Source organism: Bicyclus anynana, chromosome 7 (genome assembly GCF_947172395.1).
Source record: "Bicyclus anynana chromosome 7, ilBicAnyn1.1, whole genome shotgun sequence".
NCBI lineage: Eukaryota > Metazoa > Arthropoda > Insecta > Lepidoptera > Nymphalidae > Bicyclus > Bicyclus anynana.
In genome coordinates, this window is record NC_069089.1 from 7,503,243 (window position 1) to 7,526,484 (window position 23,242).

The 23,242-nt window shown below is 36.7% G+C and overlaps 1 protein-coding gene across 7 annotated transcripts in view; it reads right to left on the minus strand.

Annotated features, from left to right (window-relative positions):
- Positions 1 to 23,242, minus strand: part of LOC112043704 (uncharacterized) — a 231,573-nt gene that overhangs the window by 7,183 nt on the left and 201,148 nt on the right. For 2 of the 7 annotated variants that reach the window (XM_052882475.1, XM_052882480.1), the window contains 9 exons: positions 17,553 to 17,597; positions 14,479 to 14,588; positions 10,842 to 11,009; positions 7,378 to 7,443; positions 6,456 to 6,581; positions 4,701 to 4,787; positions 3,175 to 3,317; positions 2,059 to 2,289; positions 161 to 337 (listed from right to left, as the gene is read on the minus strand). In XM_052882475.1, coding sequence (XP_052738435.1) covers positions 194 to 337; positions 2,059 to 2,289; positions 3,175 to 3,317; positions 4,701 to 4,787; positions 6,456 to 6,581; positions 7,378 to 7,443; positions 10,842 to 11,009; positions 14,479 to 14,588; positions 17,553 to 17,597 — 1,120 coding nt within the window. In that variant the 3' untranslated portion in view covers positions 161 to 193. The other 5 variants (XM_052882476.1, XM_024079226.2, XM_052882477.1 and 2 more) reach the window with 5 other exon arrangements.

Here is a 23,242-nt window from a genome sequence, read left to right on the forward strand (position 1 = left end):
GTCTCACAAAAATATCGTTTAGGGTACCTCCCTTATTTATGTAGTGGGGAGATTTTTTTTCACTCGTTTATCTCGGTGTGGGTGGGTGTATCGTTGGATATGTGTATAAAATATTTAGTATGTTATGTTTTAGGTATAAGTATAATAATTTTCGACTTACTCTCATGACATTAAAGTGGGGTAGCTTGAAGCGTCACACCTCCTGTAGAAACTTGACCGGACACACACCCTGGCGGTTATCTCCGGAGCGGATCATCACCATGCCGTCGACCTCATCACCCACTTGAATGACGATCTGATCACGGAGCAGCATCAGGCCATTGTCTCCATCTGAAACCTGGAAAAAAACGATTTTATGGACTGACATGTTGAAAGTGATAGCCCAGTGGATAAGACCTCTGCCTCCGATTTCGGAGGGTGTGGGTTCGAATCCGGTCCAGGGCATGCTCCAACTTTTCAGTTGTGTGCATTTTAAGAAATTAAATATCACATGTCTCAAACGGTGAAAGAACGTCGTGGACTATTGGCCTAACTCCTCTCATTCTGAGAGGAGACCCGAGCTCAGCAATGAGCCGAATATGGATTGATAATGATGATGATGATGTTGAAAGTTGAAAAGTTGATAGACAGACATAAAGTTTGTCAGCCCAAACTACTAACATACGTAAGTACCAAGTAGTAGTGGCTTCACAAATGTCCAAGTATAAAATGTAATTTTAAGATATTATCTACAGGATATCAAGAGGAATTATGTCTGCAGTCTCCAGACTAATATCATAATGCCCACCTAGAGACATCTAAATTTTTATATTAAACGATGTTTTTCGAAGGGTCGCTGCGAAGCTAAGTGACTGGCGACTGGGGATATTTCCGCACATTATCCTGAGGAGAATATATAAAAAAATCGCTTTATACTTAGACAGTTTGAAACCCTAAAACCCATACTATTACAGTCCAATCCATACTTCATAATTGGCTCCCGAACGTACTTATAGCATGAGCATAGGTTGACAAACTTTTAGCCTTCATAAAATAAAGTATGTCTGGCTACTGTAGGCTCTAAGTCCATGAATAGTTCCAGGGTTAAAGGCCGGAAGCAACGACCTACACCAGAAGGTGCGATCTCCGCATGTATTACCTACCGTCGTACCCACTCCTAGCACAGCCATCTTGCATAGCCGGGAAAATTAAATTTAGGTATGTTCTTAAGACACTAATATTCTACGAAACATACAAATAAACAAAGATTAATTTTACTGATTATTGTAAGGAGTCAGTTACAAGAAATATTTCATGAATTTCCGTTTCATGAAATCGCACAGCAAACGCTGATTATAGCTTAGCAAGTTCGTTGATGACACTCCCATGATATGCGGGCGACGGGGGGAAAGACTGCGCGATTGTGAAATCGTGCGTGCGGGGAAGTGAGGTGCATCAGTCGTGGGTGTTTCATTCATCGTTACACGCCCCCGGCCCGTGCAGACCATCGGGAGTGTTACGAACGAATTTGCCAAGCTATATGTGGCAATCAAGATGTGTTTAGGTCTGTATTTTTAATGAACAGCCTCGTGTAGGTAGCAATATAACCATATCAACTATTCTTCCTTAGGGGATTAAACTTCCGCATGAATCATAATGCATAACACAGTGCAGGCACAATTGATCTGATATATGATTAGTTATTTTCGTATAAACCATAAGCTACACGTCAAATAGTTGCTAGGATTTTAGTTAATAATCTTAAAAAAAATTTAAGGGGTAAATATAAAGAACGGGTTTTTTATATGACCGCACAAGGTCTGCCTAAATCAAACCCGAATACTGAACTCTCTAAGAGGAATATCTGGTTTTGCAAGACATTAACCTCGACTCAGAAGAAGTTTTAATGGCCTTTTATAGATGAACCTCGACTTAGAATAGAAGACTCTTGTGAAGCCCTTTTAAAGTCCAACCATTATATGTACTCGTATATGTCCTGTTTGCTTATGTTTGTTTGATTTTTAATTAATTCTCAGTTTAAGTTAAACATACTATTTAAAAAAATAATTATTTAGGTACCTGCAAATTATGCGTCACTTGTAGAGGCCTTTCTCCGGCTTGCAACTTAGTGCAATATTTAGATGGGAAATATCCGATCTTCCCCAAGCATTTGCCCTTCCACCAGTCAGGATCAGAAGTGTCGATCACGGTCACCTTGTAACCAGCTTTGAGATCCAATTCATCAGCATGTCGCGACTTGAAGTTGTAGAGAATGACGTACAAGTTTGTAGGCAAGAGTCTCTGATGTTTCTGAAAATTTAAATAAAGGAATATAACAGATCATTAAGTAAGCGAAATAGCATATACTAAAAAATTAAATCTTTATTTATAAGCAGATATCTTTCCCATTATGTGGTACCTAAGCGTTTCTACAGCTTAAAAAAAATTAAAATTAAAAATTAGCTCAAATGTTTAAATGTTACATTGTTGAAGCAAAAATGATCATGATCACAATAAGCCAGCATGTGACACCTTTAGGAATTAGACGAACTCTGAATAATTTAATAGTCATAGTTGATGCAGCAATCTCTAGACTAGACCATAAGTTGAAAGCCATTGATTGTCTATAAAAAGCTACACCTCGGAAAGATACAAGATGTGAACACATTGCTCTCTAGTCTATAACTTGAGGAATAGTTGTTAAACCGATAATTTCCCTAAAGACTGAAACAGTAATGCTACTTGGCGACACAAATAAGCAACACGACAATTTTTCCCCAGAAGGGCTCTTTCACACTATCCTAGAATAAAACTCCGGCCTTAGATTCCGGTATTGAATTTATAATATGTAGATATTTCTTGTCCATTTAGCTGAAAACTTAATTAAACTAGGTTTAGGAAGAGCACCACATAATATACATCTTGAGACGAGAAAATTAGGCAAACGTCGACCAATAAATCAATCTCGAAGGAGATAGTGATAATTGACCTCAGATGTCTTTTTCTCTTCAAAAGATACGTCATAGACTCAATATCTCGGTAGGGTTACTACGTTTACCTTGAAAATTTGCACAATTTTTAATTTATGTTTTAAGAGAGTCCTATGTTCAGCAGTAGACGTCCATCGGCTGATAATGATGATGATGACTCATTAAATTCTACAGCACGAACAAGTAAGAGAGATATAACACTTACGCTATGTTGTTTCACTGGTGACGGGCACGGGCTAGCGCTGTTAGATGAGAGGCTCTTATCAGGTTCGTCAGGCAGCTCCACGCTACTCATGCGTCCAATGCGAGCACTCAAGTGTCTCCGACTGTGTACTGGCGACGATGGTGCTGTATACCCACCATTCACGTTAGTTTCGTTACATTAACAGTAAAACAAAGCACATCACAGTGGCGGATTTACCAGCAATCTAAGTAAGTTGACGCTTACAACAGCAGATTCTTCTAGGGGGCGGCAAAATTGTCCCAAAAATTTCGTCTTACAGTAACAATACTTGAATCATCAATATATTGATAGAAAATTTAACGAAGTATAACATAAATCTGATAAAATGAAGACAATGGACTCATGGATTAGCAATAATCACGAAATTATTGCTATGTAATCAGAAGTTAGCTTGAGCGACAAAAATTGAACAGCCTACTGATGGCAAATTTTGTAAATCCGCCACTGCATATTCATTAGTTTAACGTAGCTGGCGTTGGTACTTTAGCAGTCGGTCATGATAAGTTAGTAAATGTTAACTATGTATTTCATGTCTCAAAGCACGTTAAGAATTCAGCAATGTGAATAATATACAACCTCAATAGCATAATGTTTACGTCGAATACATCTGCGAGGTATACTTAAAACGATATTGCTTTCTTTTGATTGCATTGAAGTAACTCCACGCTTTTATTTCAACCTTAGAGAGTCGTTCGATTTTATATCACAAAAGAAAGGACTGCCTCGTGTTGTCGTTCCAAATCGTTTTCTCTATAATCTTGTAGATGGAAAATACCTAAATAAAACAAGCGTAACTACCCTGTTAAGTTTCAAAGGTTGCAAGTTGGAACTTCGAAGTGATAATTATATCCTTTTTAACTATTATCTAACAACCATTACTGTGTTCTTTACCGTCGCTTGCTAAATTAGCTTTTCAGAATGAGTTTATTAATCAAGTTTCCAATTTCACTGCTATCAATGTCGTTAAGTAATAGTTTTAATTAGGTAGGATACTTGAACATCATTAACAAAATATATCAATTTCAATGAATAGATTAAGACTAAACTAAGTTCATATGATAGTTATGAACTTAGTTATGCACAATTAGATCGGTAGATGAAACCATGCAACAACTTAGGTAGGTAGGTATATTGTAAAATTTAATTTTCATTAACGTTAAAAATTAAAACAGGCCAATCATGTTGTATCAATGAAAAATGTAATGAACTACGGTGTAAACTTTAGTATAACTAAATGATTCATGAAAATTCTAAATAAATACTGCTATGAATGCTTATTGTATACTAGATAACAATTGATACTGACATCATAAGCCTTTGCAAAAAAGAAATATTCAGTTAGCTGCTGTCCAATTAAAATTTCACGAAACACAACCGCAAGAGATAAATACGGGAATTTATGAACCAATACATAAATAATGTAACGGAAATGGTAAATTATTGCGATTGTATTCGATGAAATGTAATGGTACTCATTAATTACGTACATGATAGAGAATTGGCAAAGTGGTGAATAGTATTTTGGTTATTAATTCTATAGGAGCCGTATCGCATGCAATATGTTCTGTAGTCACCTAGAAAAATAAAATAATCGTGAGTTCACATGCAAAATCAAAATTAAGGAAATTAATTAATGACAGATAGTACATACATCCTTTGTTTCACGTGAAGCAGGACCATAAAATTCAGAATTCTTTGTGTTTTGTTGAAACAAAAATAGTAGCCAAAAACACCGAATTGCAAGACCTTCGGTTACCACTTAACGACGTAGAAAGCACATCATCAGGAAAACTTAGAGATAGTGTAGGCATCGAGATATTTCTAACACAAATACAAGCTAAGCCAAGGATAGGTTATTCATAGATTACGTCACATTTATGATGTATTAATATTTACCCATGATTTCATAACTTGATTATAGGTATTAAAATGCCCATAAAACCCGTTAATTTCAACGAAAAAGCTTGATGTAAATAAGTAGAAAGATTTTTAACACTTTCCTACATAATTGTTTAGCTGTTTTTGTATGATCCTTAACTTAAAAAAGAAAACACTTATTTATAAATATAAAAATAGATTGGATAAATTTAGTACATGCTTCTGAAGTAGATTAGGTATTAATCACAAAAACAAATTTTAAACACCACAAACTACTTCACGTTGGTACTTTATAATACAAATTGTGTAAATTGGTTCATTTGAAAACTCTAAAGTGAGACCATAAATTCTCGTTAAGTTATTCCTAAAGGAACAATTTACACATATTTGTGTAGCTATACACGTCTCTGATGAAAACAACAGTGTCGTAACGAAGCCATACTTCGCTACGAGCACGACAACATTTTAACAATTCGGAAAGTCTTCAAACTTTTCTCCCGAATTATAATGTTAGGCCCAAGTTATGTAGGTATAGAAGTAGGGTCTGAAACAGTTGTATGGCTTGCTATATCAAAAAAGCGTTTTCTTGACTTACTCGTAGTAGTAAGAGAACAGATACTTATTATGATAGAATGTATAGCTCCCGTGACGTAATATATGAATGACCTTAGGTATACGGTAGAAGTGAACATTCAACATTGCTCGTGTACACAAGACATCGCTTTATTGACAACAATTTAGATTCCGACTGAGTCCAAAAAACCCTTCATTGAATGTAACAATTTAACAAGGATTTAGAAATAATTTATGCAAGATTCCACTAACTATTTGATATCAAACTTGATAAAATACTTTATCTAATTTGTAAAATGTATATAAGAGTATCTATTTTTTCTTTTATCGCATATTTCAAAGGGTTACCAGTATTAAATTGTTGAAACGATGCCAACATCGTGTTGCCATAAACAAACTAGATTTCCAGATCATGTTGAACACATTACAAGAGCAATAAATTTTGACTGATTAGCTTTGCACTCGTAACATTAACTAAGCTTTAATATATTATGACCAATAATTGCAACAGCATTATTATCATTTATCACAGTAGGTAAAGTAGATATTTTTGTGTTTAAGTTTTGAAACTTACGTCCTTGTTTAACTAATGTAAAAGCAGTTTCCGAGGAAAGCTTTTGTAAGTCGATCTAAGCCCTTCGAAGTATGGCTGAGAATAATCAAAACTTTTGCTGTGTATGTTTTTCAAGTAGGAAACTTTCCAATGGGAAATTTTTGGTTGTAAGTAATGTTATGTAGGGTTTTAGTGTAGGTTTTTTGGGCCCAGACTTGGTTACTAGCGATGTTCGTACATAATACTCGGCTGCCCTGCGAAGGTTGATCTCTAGGGCGACGTCTCAGCTCCCCACACTCGGGCGAATCCAGCGAGAGGCTCTTCATCCTAAGGTTCAACTTTTGGCGTCTCGGCGAATGCGGCGCTATAACAGTCATGCAGTATGAGCATTGGGAACTTACCAGCTTTAAATCTTTAACAAAATCTTCACTTTCAGTTGCTGCACTACACTGAGTTTACCTACAACTAATTCTTTTACATTTACGTTAATGGAATGAACTAGAAATAACTAACTATAAATACAAAATTGCTTTGATTTTTCTGCATGATTGAAAAATAAGCGTGATACTTTCAATTTAATGTAACTGATCAGCGAACCTGCAATTGAATATATATAACTCAGTTTTAACGTTAAATAAGCTCTGTATATGAAAATCAATACACTTCCTGTTTAAAACGAATGTCATAGCATCAGCTACAGTTTTTCATTTAATTCAAAAGTGACATCAAAACTTACAAGCTAGCTCGTTTCACACAGTCATAAGTAAAATACAGATATTAATAGTGCGTAAGCCTTGCAACAAAAATTTAAGAAATATTTAAATACAAAACGTGAATCAAGATGCACAAATAGATACGAGTATTATAAAGTAAGTACTGAATGGAGTTTACGAGACGAAACCTAAGCACCACAAGTTGCATGAACTTCTACAATAACTGTAGGTATGTACATTCAATGATGTTGTTATGTATGATGAGTATAAGTAAGTTAGTAAGGTTAAAAATATCACCCGTCTTGTAACTCGTCACCAGGTTGGTTAGGTTCGATAAAATAGAAAAGTGAATCTTCATAATATGAATGAAAGGCAACAAAATGCAACGAATCTCTCAACACAGAAGAGGTCTACGGGAATTCGCTTATGTACAAATGATATCGGTACCAGGTGATGGACTGGTGCGGTCCGCCTGCCTCAACATTTGAGCACTCTTGGAGTTCCTCATCGAACCTGTTTGAACAAAGTAAACGGAGTCTAGTCTGTGAATAGCACCATGCACAAATTACACACCAATCCTCATGTCGGTGTCGCCCTGTAAACTCGGTTAGTAGGTAAACAAGGAATGCAAAAAAGCGAAATAGAGGTACTTGAAAGTTTTTAGCAGCCCGTCGACCCTAGCGATATACATCAATGTTATGTAGCGTTCATTTTGTGATAACGTGTTTGTTGTTAAAAAGTTCGTGTGATTTATAAACCGCCTTGAATAGTGACTAAAAGTTATATACAGTTAGTAGTTTGTGAGCTGGTGCAGTATAAAATACAAGTTGATTCGTGAATTAAATACAAATCGCCGAAGATAAACGCATGCGATCATCAGCACGACACGCGCAAGCCATGCACCACTTACACGCATTCAGTGCCCGCCCGATGGTAAAGGCGCCCAATATAAAATGTTATGTGCTGGTAGAAGGACCGAAAAATAAAGCGATTTAATTCTGATTTTTATTGTAACAGTAACAATATACATATCACAGAACGCGGGGCGTTTCGGGGCAACATGGACTCGCGAGGCGCTCACGCGGGAGAGCCACAGCACTGGCGTGCTCTTCGTTAACGGAAAGACGGTGTGACACGAATGGTCTTATTCCCGTGGTGATGGGTAACTATAGTCATTTTTTCTTGCGCACGCTGGCCGTGGGCTTGAGAATTGAAGGCGGGGGATCGCCGTTTTCATTTATGAAACATAAGGGTTGTCCGAAAGGTCGCGTCGTCGTCTCTTCAGATTCTGCAAAGATAACGAGCGAACAAAAAATAAATAAAATGAAATAAACGCAAAATAAATCAGTAAGAAAACAAAATAAACGGAATGCATAAATGGAAATGAGAGGTCTAGTCGAATGTCTTTTCGGTGACGTGAAACATCCAGTGGGAGGACGGGATAAAGCAGCTACAAATATAGCGTGGTTCGCGAGCCTCATCTAGTTATCCTATTTGATGCAACACCTATTTTGCGACATACATATCATAAATGAACGGAAAATAAATGTAAACAAAAAACACACAAATAAAACACAGAATCGGAGCCCAACGGAAGACGGGACAAAAAAGCTCAATTGCAGTCAGACAAGGAGCGAGGCGATGCTACTGCGGCCGTGGACGCGTACTTTCCGGCAGAGAAATGGACCGGTGCTGCGGAGAGCCGCGGCGCGACCTCGACCCCCACATGGACAAACTCTTGACGCCGGCGAACAGCCGCCGCCGCACGCCGCCCTCGCCGCGCGCCGCCGCGCCTACCGACAAGCAGCGCTCAGTACCGACCGCACCCCGCCCGCCCTGCGCCCGCGACGAAACAAGGCGTGCAAACAAATCGACACTACGGAGTACGAGTGACTGGTGGCCCGGCGGCACCAGACCTGAGCTGGAGGAGACGGGCTGCGGCGCCACCGCCAGCCCCGCGCTGGGCCGCGCCGGCGAGCGCGCGGGCGGCGGCTCCTCCGGCGCTGCCGACACCCGCACCACGGGGCCGCCGCGCGCGTCTCCGCCGCCTGCGCCGCCGCCCGGCTTCGCTATTTCGTTGGCCCGCTTCAGAACTTGGTAGGTCTGATCCACTTCCTCCTCTGAGCACCGAGCGAAATGTTAGATACAAACGCGGTCTCTACAACACGGCATTAGTTCCGACAGACGAGTGCACTGTGACTCGGTCTGCAGTTTGTTAGTATTGACAGATCCGTAATGGCGCCTGTTCTTTGTCTGAAATGACAGTGTTTGGCTTTTTGATTAGTTAAAATGCAGGACTGGGTGAACAGGGGGCAATCCGCACTGACTCATACCGTACCCTCGTCATAGTGGCTATCGAAATCATCATCGAACTCGACAGATCTCCTGAAAGAGATCTTGGTGAGCCTCTGTCCCGGCAGCCAGCCGTCCTCCACCCCTGGACAATGTGAAGTAAGTGTCCGATTGTGTTTATATTATGCGTGTTTGTACTGCGATGTTGTGTGTATACACAAAAGCATTATGATGTGGCCATAATATAGGTAGGTACTCGTAATTTTCATTTTTGTTACCAAAGAATCTGTATCACCTGTAAACTGCTTTGGGTGATATTAAAAATATTATAGCTAGCATATTATCATTGTCATAATGTCGGTAATCTGGTTACAGAAGCAAGGATAATAACGGCTATGATAATATTTTGCAGCAGTAAAAGCAGACATATAAATGCAGAACCGCACATAAACGATATCATAATATTATGTAGGTGTAGATTTTATTATAAAAATGCGTAAATAGTGATATTATATAAAATCACGATAGCTTAGCTGTAGAAACATGTCCATTACGAATAGAACTTACCATCCACGAGCGGTATGTAGATTGACATGTCGTGTCGTGTTTCGACGAAAAGAATTATATAAAGTTAGTTCAAAATAATTTTGGTACAGTTTATCAAAATACTCTAGTTTCCTTATACAATATAGTATCATTTAAAGATAAAAAATTCAATACTATTATTGGAATCAATACAAGAGATAACTTGGACAATGAGTTTCGAGAATATTTAATGAATAACAAATTTAAAATCCACGAAAACTTTAGAGTGGCGCAACGCTATTTATCAACATCTCTTCAAAACGTTGGTGTCTCGATAGGGAGATCTTCGACATCTAAACTAATATTATAAAGAGGAAAGATTTGTATTTTCTATTTAACGAATAAACTTAACTACTACTGGACCAATTTCTTTCATCAATAAAAAGTTACTTTATTAGCAATTACAGTAGACATTTTATCGGGAATGCGGGTGAAAGTGTAGTAGAAGTAGAGTTGCTACTTCAGCGGGCAACTATGGAGTTCGGATTGTTTATTAATTGCTTTATCAATTCTTTAAAGTACATTAAATATGATATTTTTATTATAGGTACATAGCAGTATAGTGATTGCATTATGGTGGTTTTGCTAGGCTATTAAGATCCAAAATGTCAATAATTCATGTATAATTCTGAGAAAGTTTTAGCTATAAACAAGTAAATATTACTAGCAAAACCTCGCGGTTTCAACCGCTTAGTTTACACTCCCGTGGGAATACGGGGATAAAATATAGCCTATGTTATTCCCTTATGTACGTTTCTATTGCTGAAAGAAGTTATTAAAATCAGTCTTGTAGTTTTGAGTTTCTTCTCTTCATATATAAATACAAATCTTTCTTCTTTAGTGTAGCTGTAAATAAAACGAAACAAGCTTTGATATTATTTTTCATATCGCAGCAAACAAGCGTTACGTCACTCAAATTGCTCCGGTTTTCGCGGAAAATTAATTCAATATTCATCGCACATACGCAAAGTGTATTTTTTTTAGTTTATTTGTTATTAATACTTTTTTTGACTAAATGTTGTAGAGAAGCTTACTTTCTTCGTCGAAACCGACGTCTTGCACCCGATGAGCTTCGATTTCGGAGGTACTTTTCTGTCTCCTTAGGAGGCGTGATTTGGTCTGACATCTACCGACTTGCGGCAGACAGTCGGTATGGACGTTCATCTTACACAATCTGCATCGTAGACCCTGCCGAGTGTGTCCTGTGGTAAACGGAATATACTTTTAAAACCCTCAAAAATGTTATAATTGACTTAATTAATTAATTTTGCACTTAATATAACATTAAAAAATAAAACACGTTTTTAATAATTTACAAAAGGCCTTTGATACAGATGTTGATGTAAAACTATTCCAAAAACTTAAGTCATAAAATTAAGGCATAGTGTTTTCTTTACAAAATAGATGCATGTCAAATGGTACAATACAATTTGTAGAACATTGTAAATATCCCAAAATACGTCACAATTTGGTGTCCCCCAAGGATCAATCCTAAGACCATTTCCATTTATTTGACATACAGTTTAAAAACAGCACGTAGGGGTGGCAATAATACAAGCACTCATTACTCATAGATAATAGATAATTAGAAGTGCAAGGTTTCATTTTAAGTACGATATGCGTCACGCCTTGCGTTTTAACTACATATTTTTCAGGTGTGTGTTTTACACAAGCACAACCTGAAAATGTTGTAACCCTGTAAATAATGTATGTCTAATAATGTGTTTCATTAAAAATATAATGTAGAAATTCCAAGTGCCCTTAATTACAGTTTGTTTTCTATCCACAACAAGGACAAGCTCGGTTATAATGATTATAAATTATAATATTATTTATAAGTCAGCTTTCGGCGTCCTACATCGCCGTTGACCGAAAACTTCTAAAGGTGGCCTAAATTTTGCCTACTTCGGTAATTATCGCTAATTGTAGCCTTTCATTAAACACTAGGTATACGTGCACCGCCACGTTACTTGCGTCATTATATTTATTACTAGCCGACGCCCGCGACTTCGTCCGCGTGAAACCCAATGTAAACTTTCAACTACCCCTATCCTACCCCTACCCTACCCCCAGCCTACCTCTACCCCTAATTTATTAGTTTGTATTTCGACATCTGTCAAATGGAATGGTAAGAAAACAAAGGATTATATAAACAGTTATATATCACGCAATGGTCTTTTACAACAACCCCTACCCTACTTTTCTGGTTGATTTTTTACACCTTGTGTCCGAAATACCCAAATATCTTACGGAACCCTTTTTTTTCCAAAATAAAATTTAGCCTATGTTACTTGTGGATAATGTGGCTTTCGAATGGTGAAAGAATTTTTAAAATCGGTCCAGTAGTTTTTGAGCCTATTCATTACAATCAATCAAACATACAAACAAAGTTTTCCTCTTTATAATATTAGTATAGACAAAAAGTAATGGAGCAACAAAATATAAAGAGGCTTTATTTTAAGATGTGCATGACATATTAAAATCCACCGTCTAATAGGTCGGCCCCACAAATCCCATCGGATGTTATCCCTCTAAACCGAGGTTCATTCTGCTAAGCGCTCTTAGAGAGACTTTCCGTCTTCCGTACGTCTACTACATCGTTGGTTCCGAGGTTAGTTGTTGGTATTTGGCATGTAGCTTCCGATCTTTAGGTCTTGGATTCGAATCCTGGGTGTCAGGCTACGAAACATTGAGTCAGTTGAATATAGTGATTATAGTTAGGATTTCTTATAATATTGTTTCTATTATCACGAGTCACAAATACAAGAAGGGTTAAATAGTCCTCCACGCTGGCCCAATGCGGATTGGCAGACTTCACACACGCAGAGAATTTTAAGACAATTCTCTGGTTTGCAGTTTTCCTCACGATGGTTTTCTTTCACCGTTTGAGACACGTGATATTTAATTTTTTTAAATGCACACAAATGAAAAGTTAGAGGTGCATGCCCCGGATTCGAACCCACACCCTCCGGAATCGGAGGCAGCTCATATCCACTGGGCTGTCACGGACTTTTATATAAACGTAGTTGTGGACTACTACTAATATACTAGTAGTATGAAAATACCTGTTCATTATTATTAATGAGATTAATTGGGATCAAATAAATTCGAGGTCGTACACTACTAATGGGTTTTAACCACCATTATAGATGCCTATTTGGTTTGAAATCACACGTAGGTACTCGTATATATCGAAATGAACGGATTCATAAAGCGAGGGCAAATAGAAAAATTTGAAGGGTTATGGTCGTGGCGAACGTTTCTAGATCAAAGTCAGGACACTATTTAGAGGCTAGATCAAGAGTACCCTAAGCCGACGAACTTGTAGTTAGAATGGAGAATCACTGAAAATATGCAAGGTTCGTAGCAAGAGGAAGGATGTGAGCAATGAGACGTGCTGATATGTAAGTATGTGAGTTTGATTTGTCAAAAATGCGTACCCATGAAATAAATTCATTAAATTAATATCACCATAAAAAATTAATGTGCCGATTAATTTTCCATAGTGTGATTATGATACGGTACGGTCTGTGAAAGGCACCATTACGCGCTGTTAGTTTCCATGGAATGACATTATCGTGCCAGCCAGTGACTGATACCTAGGAATGACCTTAAAGACACGTGGTGGAGTATTTTGTCAACAATTGGCTATTGAATTTCCATCAACATCATCATCTAAGAACCGGTACTACAATAATTTTCATGTGAACCCTTTGGCAGAGCTTCCACGCTCGCTCAAAACTCCCGGTGACGTTGCCGTGTCCCCATTATAGGCTATAGCTAATACAATCGAAATTATACAATAATAAAGATTTATCTGTCTGCACTACACTTGAGTCCACTGTCTGTTGGCATAAGAGCTTAAGGACAAAGCTCAGAGATGGAGGTGGTCACGACCCTGATTTAAGACTCATGGAGGAGAAAAGATTTATCTGGTAGGATCCCAAGTTACATGTGCCCCCCAATAGGTTGGACTGACGACATTTAGCGGATAGGAAGCCGCTAGATGTTGGTGTTTCAAGGCCCTGATATTTGGTAACCCTTACAAGATATACCCAGCAGTAGATGTCAAAGATAAAAGATTTATCTTAGGAGTTACGAGGGTTCCAAAGGCGCCTTGACAAGAGAAGAGCCCACAATAAACACAGCCTGGGATTTTCTGTTTATCACCATTTTAGAAATTTTTAAAGCTAACTGAGGTACCAGAAAATGAAAATTTCTGAGCGTCAGAACGAGATAATGTACCACGCAATTTGTACGACATTGTGATTTTTTTTATCTGGTTAATTAAGCAACAAAAAAAAACAGAAGGTTAGTAACAACTTTAAATAACCTTATTATTGATACAAGTTGGGAGGAGGGTAGTTTATCAAAAGTTATTACTAACCAGATGTTTGTTTTACTATTGATTAATTAATACTTTGTACAACTTAACAACTACAATTTCCTTCAAATTACGTGGTACATTATCTCGTTCCGACGCGCAGAAAATTTCATTTCCTGGTAACTCAGTTAGCTACCAGAATCAAGAATTTTCGTAAATAAAAAAAATTATTGTCTCATCAAGATGAAGCTACTCACGAAAAATTAATTTGATAGTAATCAGTCGTAAAAAATGGTTTACTGATCCCTGACTACCAGTCATAAAGTGATGAAAATTATAATACTTGCCTCTAAGTACTTGAGAGCAGACATCACAGGGCGTAATTTTCTTGTAGGTGTATTCTTGAAAGTTGTGTGCATCGGAGTCCCCGCGCAAGTCACGTGCGGTTCCATTTCGTCTAAATGAAAACAAAAATAATTAATTATTCGTTGAAAAGATAAAATTTTCATTCAATTGATTCAGCTTCGTTACTGATAAGCCTATTAAATTTTTGATCCTTCCCAAAATATCAATATGCGTAGCATGCCAATTAAGTTATTTCCGATATTCAAACAACGAATTTCTTTCCGTTTCAGTGATTTTAAATTCTGAAATTTATCATAAATTGTTTAAATTATACAACATTCGAGTACCTCCCTAGGTACGAGTTAACAATTCATTGTGATTAACCGACTTCCAAAAAGGAGGAGGTTCTACGTTCGGCTGTATGTATGTTTTTTTTTATAAATATACTCATTTTGTTTCATGAATTTTACATTACGAATACCGAGTGCTTGTATTTGCCAAGTTAGTAGATATGTATTAAGCAATAATACTAAATAATGATAATTAGGCGATGTTATAATTACATTGTGAATTTATTTGTTACGCTTTTAGGATTAAGATTTAACTACCTACTCGATAAAATAAATGTTACACTGCATATACTGACAAATTCAGTTTAAGACAGAGTTATGCAAATGTTTAACGACTGGGACATGATACACACAGTTTATTATTAGGAATACTTGAACGATTGAAGATTCTGCTTCGTCCCAAAGCTATTTTTTTTTTTATTCTTTACAAGTTAGCCCTTGACTACAATCTCACCTGATGGTAAGTGATGATGCAGTCTAAGATTGAAGCGGGCTAACTTGTTAGGAGGAGGATGAAAATCCGCACAACTTTCGGTTTCTACACGGCATCGTACCGGAACGCTAAATCGCTTGGCGGTACGTCTTTGCCGGTAGGGTGGTAACTAGCCACGGCCGAAGCCTCCCACCAGCCAGACCTGGACAAATTAAGAAAATCTCAGTCTGCCCAGCCGGGGATCGAACCCAGGACCTCCGTCTTGTAAATCCACCGCGCATACCACTGCCCACGGAGGCCGTCAAAAGTCCAAGTTGCCGTATTTACCAATATAATTAGTAGGAGCATACACTTTCTGTTTTTATAAATTTATGTCTCTTAGAGTTAGACCAAAATCAAAAACGTTTACGCAAATACCATGCACGTTAGAAGTTTCATCTGTAGCTAGTAGCTACATGGTATCGGTCGATCGGAGTTGAACTGTTAGTTGATTTTTTTGCAGACTGTAGAGTAGATACATGGGGGGTGTAATCTCTGTTATGGGGCTAGCAAACACGTCATAAATATTGATTTATGAGCCACAAGGTTAAGTGCACGGTTCTGAAACAGGCATTCAACTCCGAACCTTGCAACCTTGACAATCACCCTTATTAGAGTAACTCTAATAGCATACATAACTAGCTAATGGTCAAAAATATTTCTTTACTTGATACGCATAATCATTAAAATATATTTCATATACCATGTTTGATATTTGGTAATTTTAATAAACCTTTTATTTATACTCATAATACTCCTAAATAAGTACCTATTTGAATGTAAACAATTTACGTTATTAGAAAACTTGGCATTTGAATATCCAAACACTCAATTTATGCAAGTTCCAGATTTCATTTTAGTGATTATTGTAAATACTTAACCTTATACTTAATTATAATTTATCATCATTTTAAAAGTACTTCAAAAGTTTAATAACACCCCAATTCCCAATCACAAATATTTAAGAAAAAAAAATTTAATAAACGGAGTTCTAGTCTGGGATATTACGAAGGTTTTTTGCCGTATTTACTACTACGAGTAGTGAACCGTATCCAGAGTCTCTATATTTTGAGCCACAAATTAATATTTTCCACTTCCCACTTACTTCTGACTCACTGACTTCTAGACACGGCATTTACTGTACAGCCAGAAAAGTCATCAAATTTTCATATAATTTGTAGTAACCTAGTCTAAAATAATACTGGAAGGAAAGTAGAGAGTATTCAGCATACTACAGTTTATAGCACATGCCAGTTACTTTTAATAGCTGAAGGGGGACAATATAGACAAGCATTTAGAAAAATAGCGAATGAGTGTAGAGGAAGCAAGAGTCGAAAGGTATGGTATTAATTAAAAGGATAGGGAGCCACAAGAATTAACGATATATTTAGTAAATGTAATTAGATTATTAATCAGCTGTTTGTTAATTAGGAGCTTAGAATATATCATTAAAAGATTTATACTAAACGACGAAATGTCGATATCATGTCCGAATTTGGGTCCACTTTTCAGAACGATACAGCAATGAAAATTGTACTAAAATCTAGACAACCAACAGGGAAAATAAGTTAATTGCATTATTTTCACACTGATCGTAGTGATGATCATATCCACTGATTAGCTATTGTCTTTGCAAACGCGAGCTGTCAATGTCAAAGTCAATCAATGAATGAGATGTCATTGTCAAATATCATTATCATATTTTGATTAGATATGTCAAGTTAGCGTTTTAACAACTGTCGCCTTTCAGTTAAGACACAGATAATGCAATTAATTTTACGTCAAAGTGATACGAATTATTGCCTACCTGTAACAAGTAATTTAACTTATTTAGCAAATATAGTAATCTTTGAAAATTGGCCTCATGACTTCTTCTTAATTGTCTTAATTCATGGGGAACTTTCAGCTCTGTATCATATATATGTATAATTTGGGCCCGAGCTCATATAAACTGGGTTTCTCCTTTTTAGCTTTCGAAGTCGGTAGGTAGATAGATAAGTTTAGAATTACTTGAACGGGTCAATACGGGTAGTTACCAGTATCTTCAGACAATAACCGACAATTTATGGTTTAGAATTGCACAAATCAAATAAGGCTTGAAAGATATCGTTTTAATCTTCCATGTGGATCCCTATCCTAGTAATTGTTATATAGCATATTTCACAATAAGGTAAGTAGTACATAAATATGTGTAGGATGTGTTTCGGGTAACATACAAGGTCAGGTACAGTGTACACCTACAGAGCAGATTTACCTCATCGCCATAACCGTTGACACCGCGTGGTACATTTGATTTTTTCTTTTGATGCAAGAAGAAAGAAACACCAAAATGAACATGACGAGTGTAGATACAATAGTCTTCTACTACTTCTTAAATGTGTTGTTAAACTAATGATTAACTTACTGATTGATGAACTATGTTGGTTAGAAAATTTCTACATATTGTCAATGACAATAAAGAGAGGTGTGTGTTATAAAATTGCCATCATTACAATAGTGTTTGCTGGGACGGGAGCTGCAGCAGAAAAAGCTGAAATCGGTAAGTGTTCATTTATACAAGCGGCAGCTGCTACCGACGACTGCAGTCGGCGACGCCGTTGCCTGCCGCCGAGACGTCGCCTACTGCAGTTGACTTTCGTTGGCGGCCGCCGAGACGTCGCTGACTGCAGTCGTCGGTAGAGTTGCCACTCGTGTAAATCAACGCTAAATGGCACAATTAGTTTGTCTCTGACTGAGAGTTACATATTTGTCCCTTTTACCGTAGAGGCCCTTGGGCCATAGAGTCGCAGTGCCAAAAAAATTCACCGAATCATTTCACCGGGACAATTGCCTCGACTGGTGGCTGGCTCATTTTTTGGGCAAAAGATCAGCCTGGCTGTGCAGCGCGGAAATGCAGTTTTCTTGCCACCATTCCACGTGGAATGATCACCAACCGTATTTACCTACTATATAACATAAGTACTTTTGGTTCAGAATTTGATTCGGTTCACTGATGGATTCCATGTATCACCAACCATTTATACCCGTTGTAAATTTTAGGATAGAACGAGATCTAATTTCAAAGCCCTTCTCTTAGGTAATTATATATGGGTTATTTTAAAAATATGCGGAACCACTCAAGGCAGTTGTAATGGACACTGTACCTGGAGAATCCATTCCCTAGCCCTATGGATGCATCGATCATCTATCTATCCACAAATGCCCAGGTTGACTGAATGCTTTCGACGTAACACTGATTATGTTGGCAATTTTTCTTCTCCCTGATGAATTACTCTAAAGACTTGATCACTAAGAATTCTTAAATTGTAGGTACATTGATACAATTTGATCATAACGACAATTCATTCATTTACTCTACATTAGTTTAACAACACAATAAGAGGTAGTATTGTACTAGCATCTGTGATGTTAAGTCAGGCGCACGCAACCAAAAATCACTTTAATTTGCTTTTATATATTTAAAGTAAATAAAATATATTTTAAAATTAAAACAGGAAGTCATGGATGGAGGTGGTCACGACCCTCATACATGAAGAACACGACTGAAGGAGGAGGAAAATAATTAATTAATTTACGGTAAATAATGAAAAAGTTGCGCGAGCCCTGTAATATGTTAACTACCTACAAATACGTACTGATTACTGATTGTGTTTGCTTATGGATACCTATTAAGTATTAGTTTAGTATCCACATTCTATTATTAGTTAAATTAAAATTAAATTATTCACAAATTCATTATTGAAGTAAGCCGTTTTTAATAAGATATGCATATAGATATTTTACAATATCTAATTTCACTTTGTTTATGTTAGCTTTGGACTAAACAATAAACATATTTGGTGCAAAATATTATACTTTATTCATAAAAGAGCTTACGACAAATCTGAACTATTTTATTAAAATATTTTCACAATGAAATAGCGACAAATCAATGGATAAGTACAATTTCTATTTCTAAACTAGAATGAATAAATTTCATAGATATTCTTCAGACATTTATGTTTTCAAATAAGTATCAGACGTCTAGTTCGATGAACTCAGTTGAGTATGTATTAGATTTTAGAAACCGCGATTTATGATGAAAGTCTTGTGGGTGGAAACTGTCTGATATAGGACTAATCATCCGTCTGGCGTTGGAAGCAATCTCTTTTTAAGTACGACCATACGAGGATCATTTATTATTATCATCACTTCACCAATATAAAAGTGGAATTTAGTTTTTCACAAATCCCTCGGGAACCATAGATTTATTCGGGATAAAAAGTAGTCTATGTGTTAATCCAGGCTATAATATATCTTAATACCAAATTTCAGCTAATTCAGTTTAGTAGTCGAGGCGTGAAAGAGTAACAAATATTCATATCTACAAAATCATCAGTTTTCGCAAATCTCGGGAAACCATGGATTTTCGGGATAAACAGTAGCCTATGTGTTAATCCAGATTAAAATCTATTTCCATTCCAAATTTCAGTCAAATAGCTTCAGTAGTAGCGGCGTTAAAGAGTAACAAACATCCAAACAAACATACATCCAAACATCCATACAAACTTTCGCGTTTATAATATTAGTAGGATAGTGTACCTACTTTTTAACTACAGATTTCTCACAGATCGTGCCGGTTTATCGTCCCGTCAGACTATGAGATTCAGGAAATAGAGAGTGCACCTGTGCTTGCGCGTACACTTGTTCAGTATAATCTATCTTGTCTATAATATATCTTTATAAAGTATCTTGCGTATATGGTTAATCTCAACATGAGATTGGCCGCCGTGATCGAAAAAAATCGGTAGCATATTATTATTCTAGTAAAAAGACGTCCGAAAATATTTTAGTACATACAGGACACCGTACAAACTTAATACCATACAATACCGGTATACTGATAGGTTTAAAGTTGAATATTAAAACCTCATATTCGGTATCATCGTCTACCTAAACTACAACGTTGAGTCAACCGCTATCGCTTCGGTAGTCGTTTCAGCCAATGGACTATCGAAAGCTTCGACATATGAAGCTTTTCGCTTGGTTCTGAGATCAAGTGTCAGATAAAGACAGGTGGTTTTATACAGACAGGTTTATAAGTGAGATTAAAAATTAAAAAAAAAACGAGGTAGGTATAAAAATCCATACAAATATTATGAGGTCATTATTATCAACCCATATTCGGCTCACTGCTGAGCTCGAGTCTCCTCTCCGAATGAGAGGAGTTAGGCCAATAGTCAACCACGTTGGCACAATGCGTATTGGCAGAGTTCACACACGCAGAGAATTAAGAAAACTCTATTTTCCTTCACCGTTTAAGACACGTGATATTTAATTCTTTAAAATACACACACCTAAAAAGTTGGAGGTGCATGCCCCGGTCCGGATTCGAACCCACACCCTCCGGAATCGGAGGGCAGAGGTCATATACACTGGGCTATCACGGCTCTGTATACGGTCATGTTCTTGAATTTGTGTGTTAAAGAGAATAATCTCTGAATCTACTTAAGCGATTTTGAAAATTCTTTTACCAATAAAAATTCATATTACTTGTGAGTGTAACATGCCACATTTATCCTCGTAATCCCACGGGAACGGGAACTATGGGGGTGAAACCATATACTAGAGACTCAAATCAGTCAGCAATCCTTTTCTTACATTATACTACTATGGGTTTAGTAAACATTTCAATTGCTTGTTTTCTTTTCTATTGAATAACCGTCCTAGTTCCAACGTTGTATGCAGCTCGTTATCACGCCAGATCGCGTATTTGTATAAGGCTATATTTATCTTAAGTGTTAGTCTGCTTCGGTGTCTAACAATCCGACAAATTTACATATCTTCACAATTCATATACCTACCTAATAATGGTTAATTCAATCCTCTCCTATATGTAATTATAGATTTTTTTGGAAAGGTAACAAAGAAATCTTGAATACCATTGAATTATTGCAATAGTAACAGTTACTAATCTTGGTAATATTTTTAAAATCTGATTCTGGTCTTAAACCGTGCCAAGTTGAATTAATTCAGTAGTTTCAGCGTGATGTCCGAATAACAAAAAAAAACCTTTCTTATATGTGATTAAATAATTAAATTTTTTTTATTCACTATCACTTCTTTCAAAATTATTTTTTATTTCCACTTGTTATACCTACTTTATATTGTTTCTTTGTAACTGTATGTGGCCTTATTACTGTTTATTATATATATTTTTGCTCATATTTTGTTTAACGCTGTTAGTTACAAATAAATAAATAAAACACGGACAGATAGACTGACAAAAATCGAAAAAAAATATTTTTAGCTTCAGTATCGATTATATAATGCCCCCCAACAAAAAATTTAATATATCTTCAATGTACAGAATGCACAAAACGCACAGAATTCGTATTATAAGTATAAATTCTAGATGGCGCTACTCTGGCGCTACCGTCCTTTATACCACGGTAACGTTTGTTGTTGGTATAAGTAAAATCTCAAATTGCGAATAAATGTATAGAATTCGACCATTATTATAGGTATCGTCGTCATCAACCCATATTCGGCTCACTGCTGAGCTCGAGTCTCCTCTCAGAATGAGAGGGGTAAAGCCAATAGTCCACCACGCTGGCCCAATGCGGATTGGCAGACTTTACACACGCAGAGACACGTGATATTTAATTTCTTAAAATGCACACAGCTGAAAAGTTGGAGGTGCATGCCCCGGACCGGATTCGAACCCACACCCTCCGGAATTGGAGGCAGAGGTCATATCCACTGGGCTATCACGGCTTATTATTATAGGTATAGATATCAAAAAATATTATGTCTCACGAAACATTCGTCATAATACCGCAAGATACCTACACGAGTCCGTATTACAAATCAGTATAAGTATTATGCTATTTGAACATTGAAGCCATACCAAATGGCACGGTCAGTTGCCCCGTTAATCTCATTTGTGGAATACATTTTTATATTGAATATACATAAACTAATTAATTTATAACTTTTATTTATTAGCTTAAAGCATACGAGTATTTACGTGTTGAATAACATGTTAACACGTAACAGAGACGTGTTACTTCAAGCTTTAAAGCCGCTGCCTACCCTGAATATCCCGTGGCTAGTTACCACCCTACCGGCAAAGACGTATTGCCAAGCGATTTAGCGTTCCGGTACGATGTCGTGTAGAAACCGAAGATTATCATCCTCCTTCTTACAAGTTAGCCCGCTTCCATCTTAGACTGCGACATTAGACTGCAATCAGGTGAGATTGTAGTCAAGAACTAACTTGTGAATAATAAAAAAAATGCAGCAATAATAAAAAGATTCCCCGCAGTTTCCCACGCGTAGTTTTCGTTCTCAATGAAAAAATGGAGATAAAATACAGTGTATTACATTCACAAATACCTAACATACTTTAGGTATTAGTCTAGTTGCATTTTTTTTTTTTCATTTTGATTTTCATATAAACAACCAACCTTGAAGCCGATTTTTTGGAGAATAGATAAAGAAAGGTATTTAAAATGAAGTGCTAAGTAACCCTGTTCGTCAATTTTCAAGGACATATTTGCTATCGGACGAAGTTCAGAAAACATTTTTTGCGTTTTAATAAAATAATATCTTAAATATATTTCATTTTTTCCTGATATACCTGTACGTTCGATACAATCTGTACCAGACGAGGGATTACTCTCAAAAAATAAAGAAAAGTCCATTTTGTTTTGTGGTAATGTTCCATAAGTAATTGCGTAAACAATTGTTTGGTAGACGCAAAACAATTTTCCTTAAGAAATGCGAGTATGAAAATTAATCTACGTCTATTTTCCCTTGCAATGGAAATGTCGCTAAGGATTGCGTAGGTTGCTCTTGTGTTGAAAGGGAATCAAATTAGTTCCGTTCATCCGAAGTTCTTATTGGACAAACGACTTTTTCCACTTAAATCAGAATGGTTATGTAAGTGGAAAAAATACCATT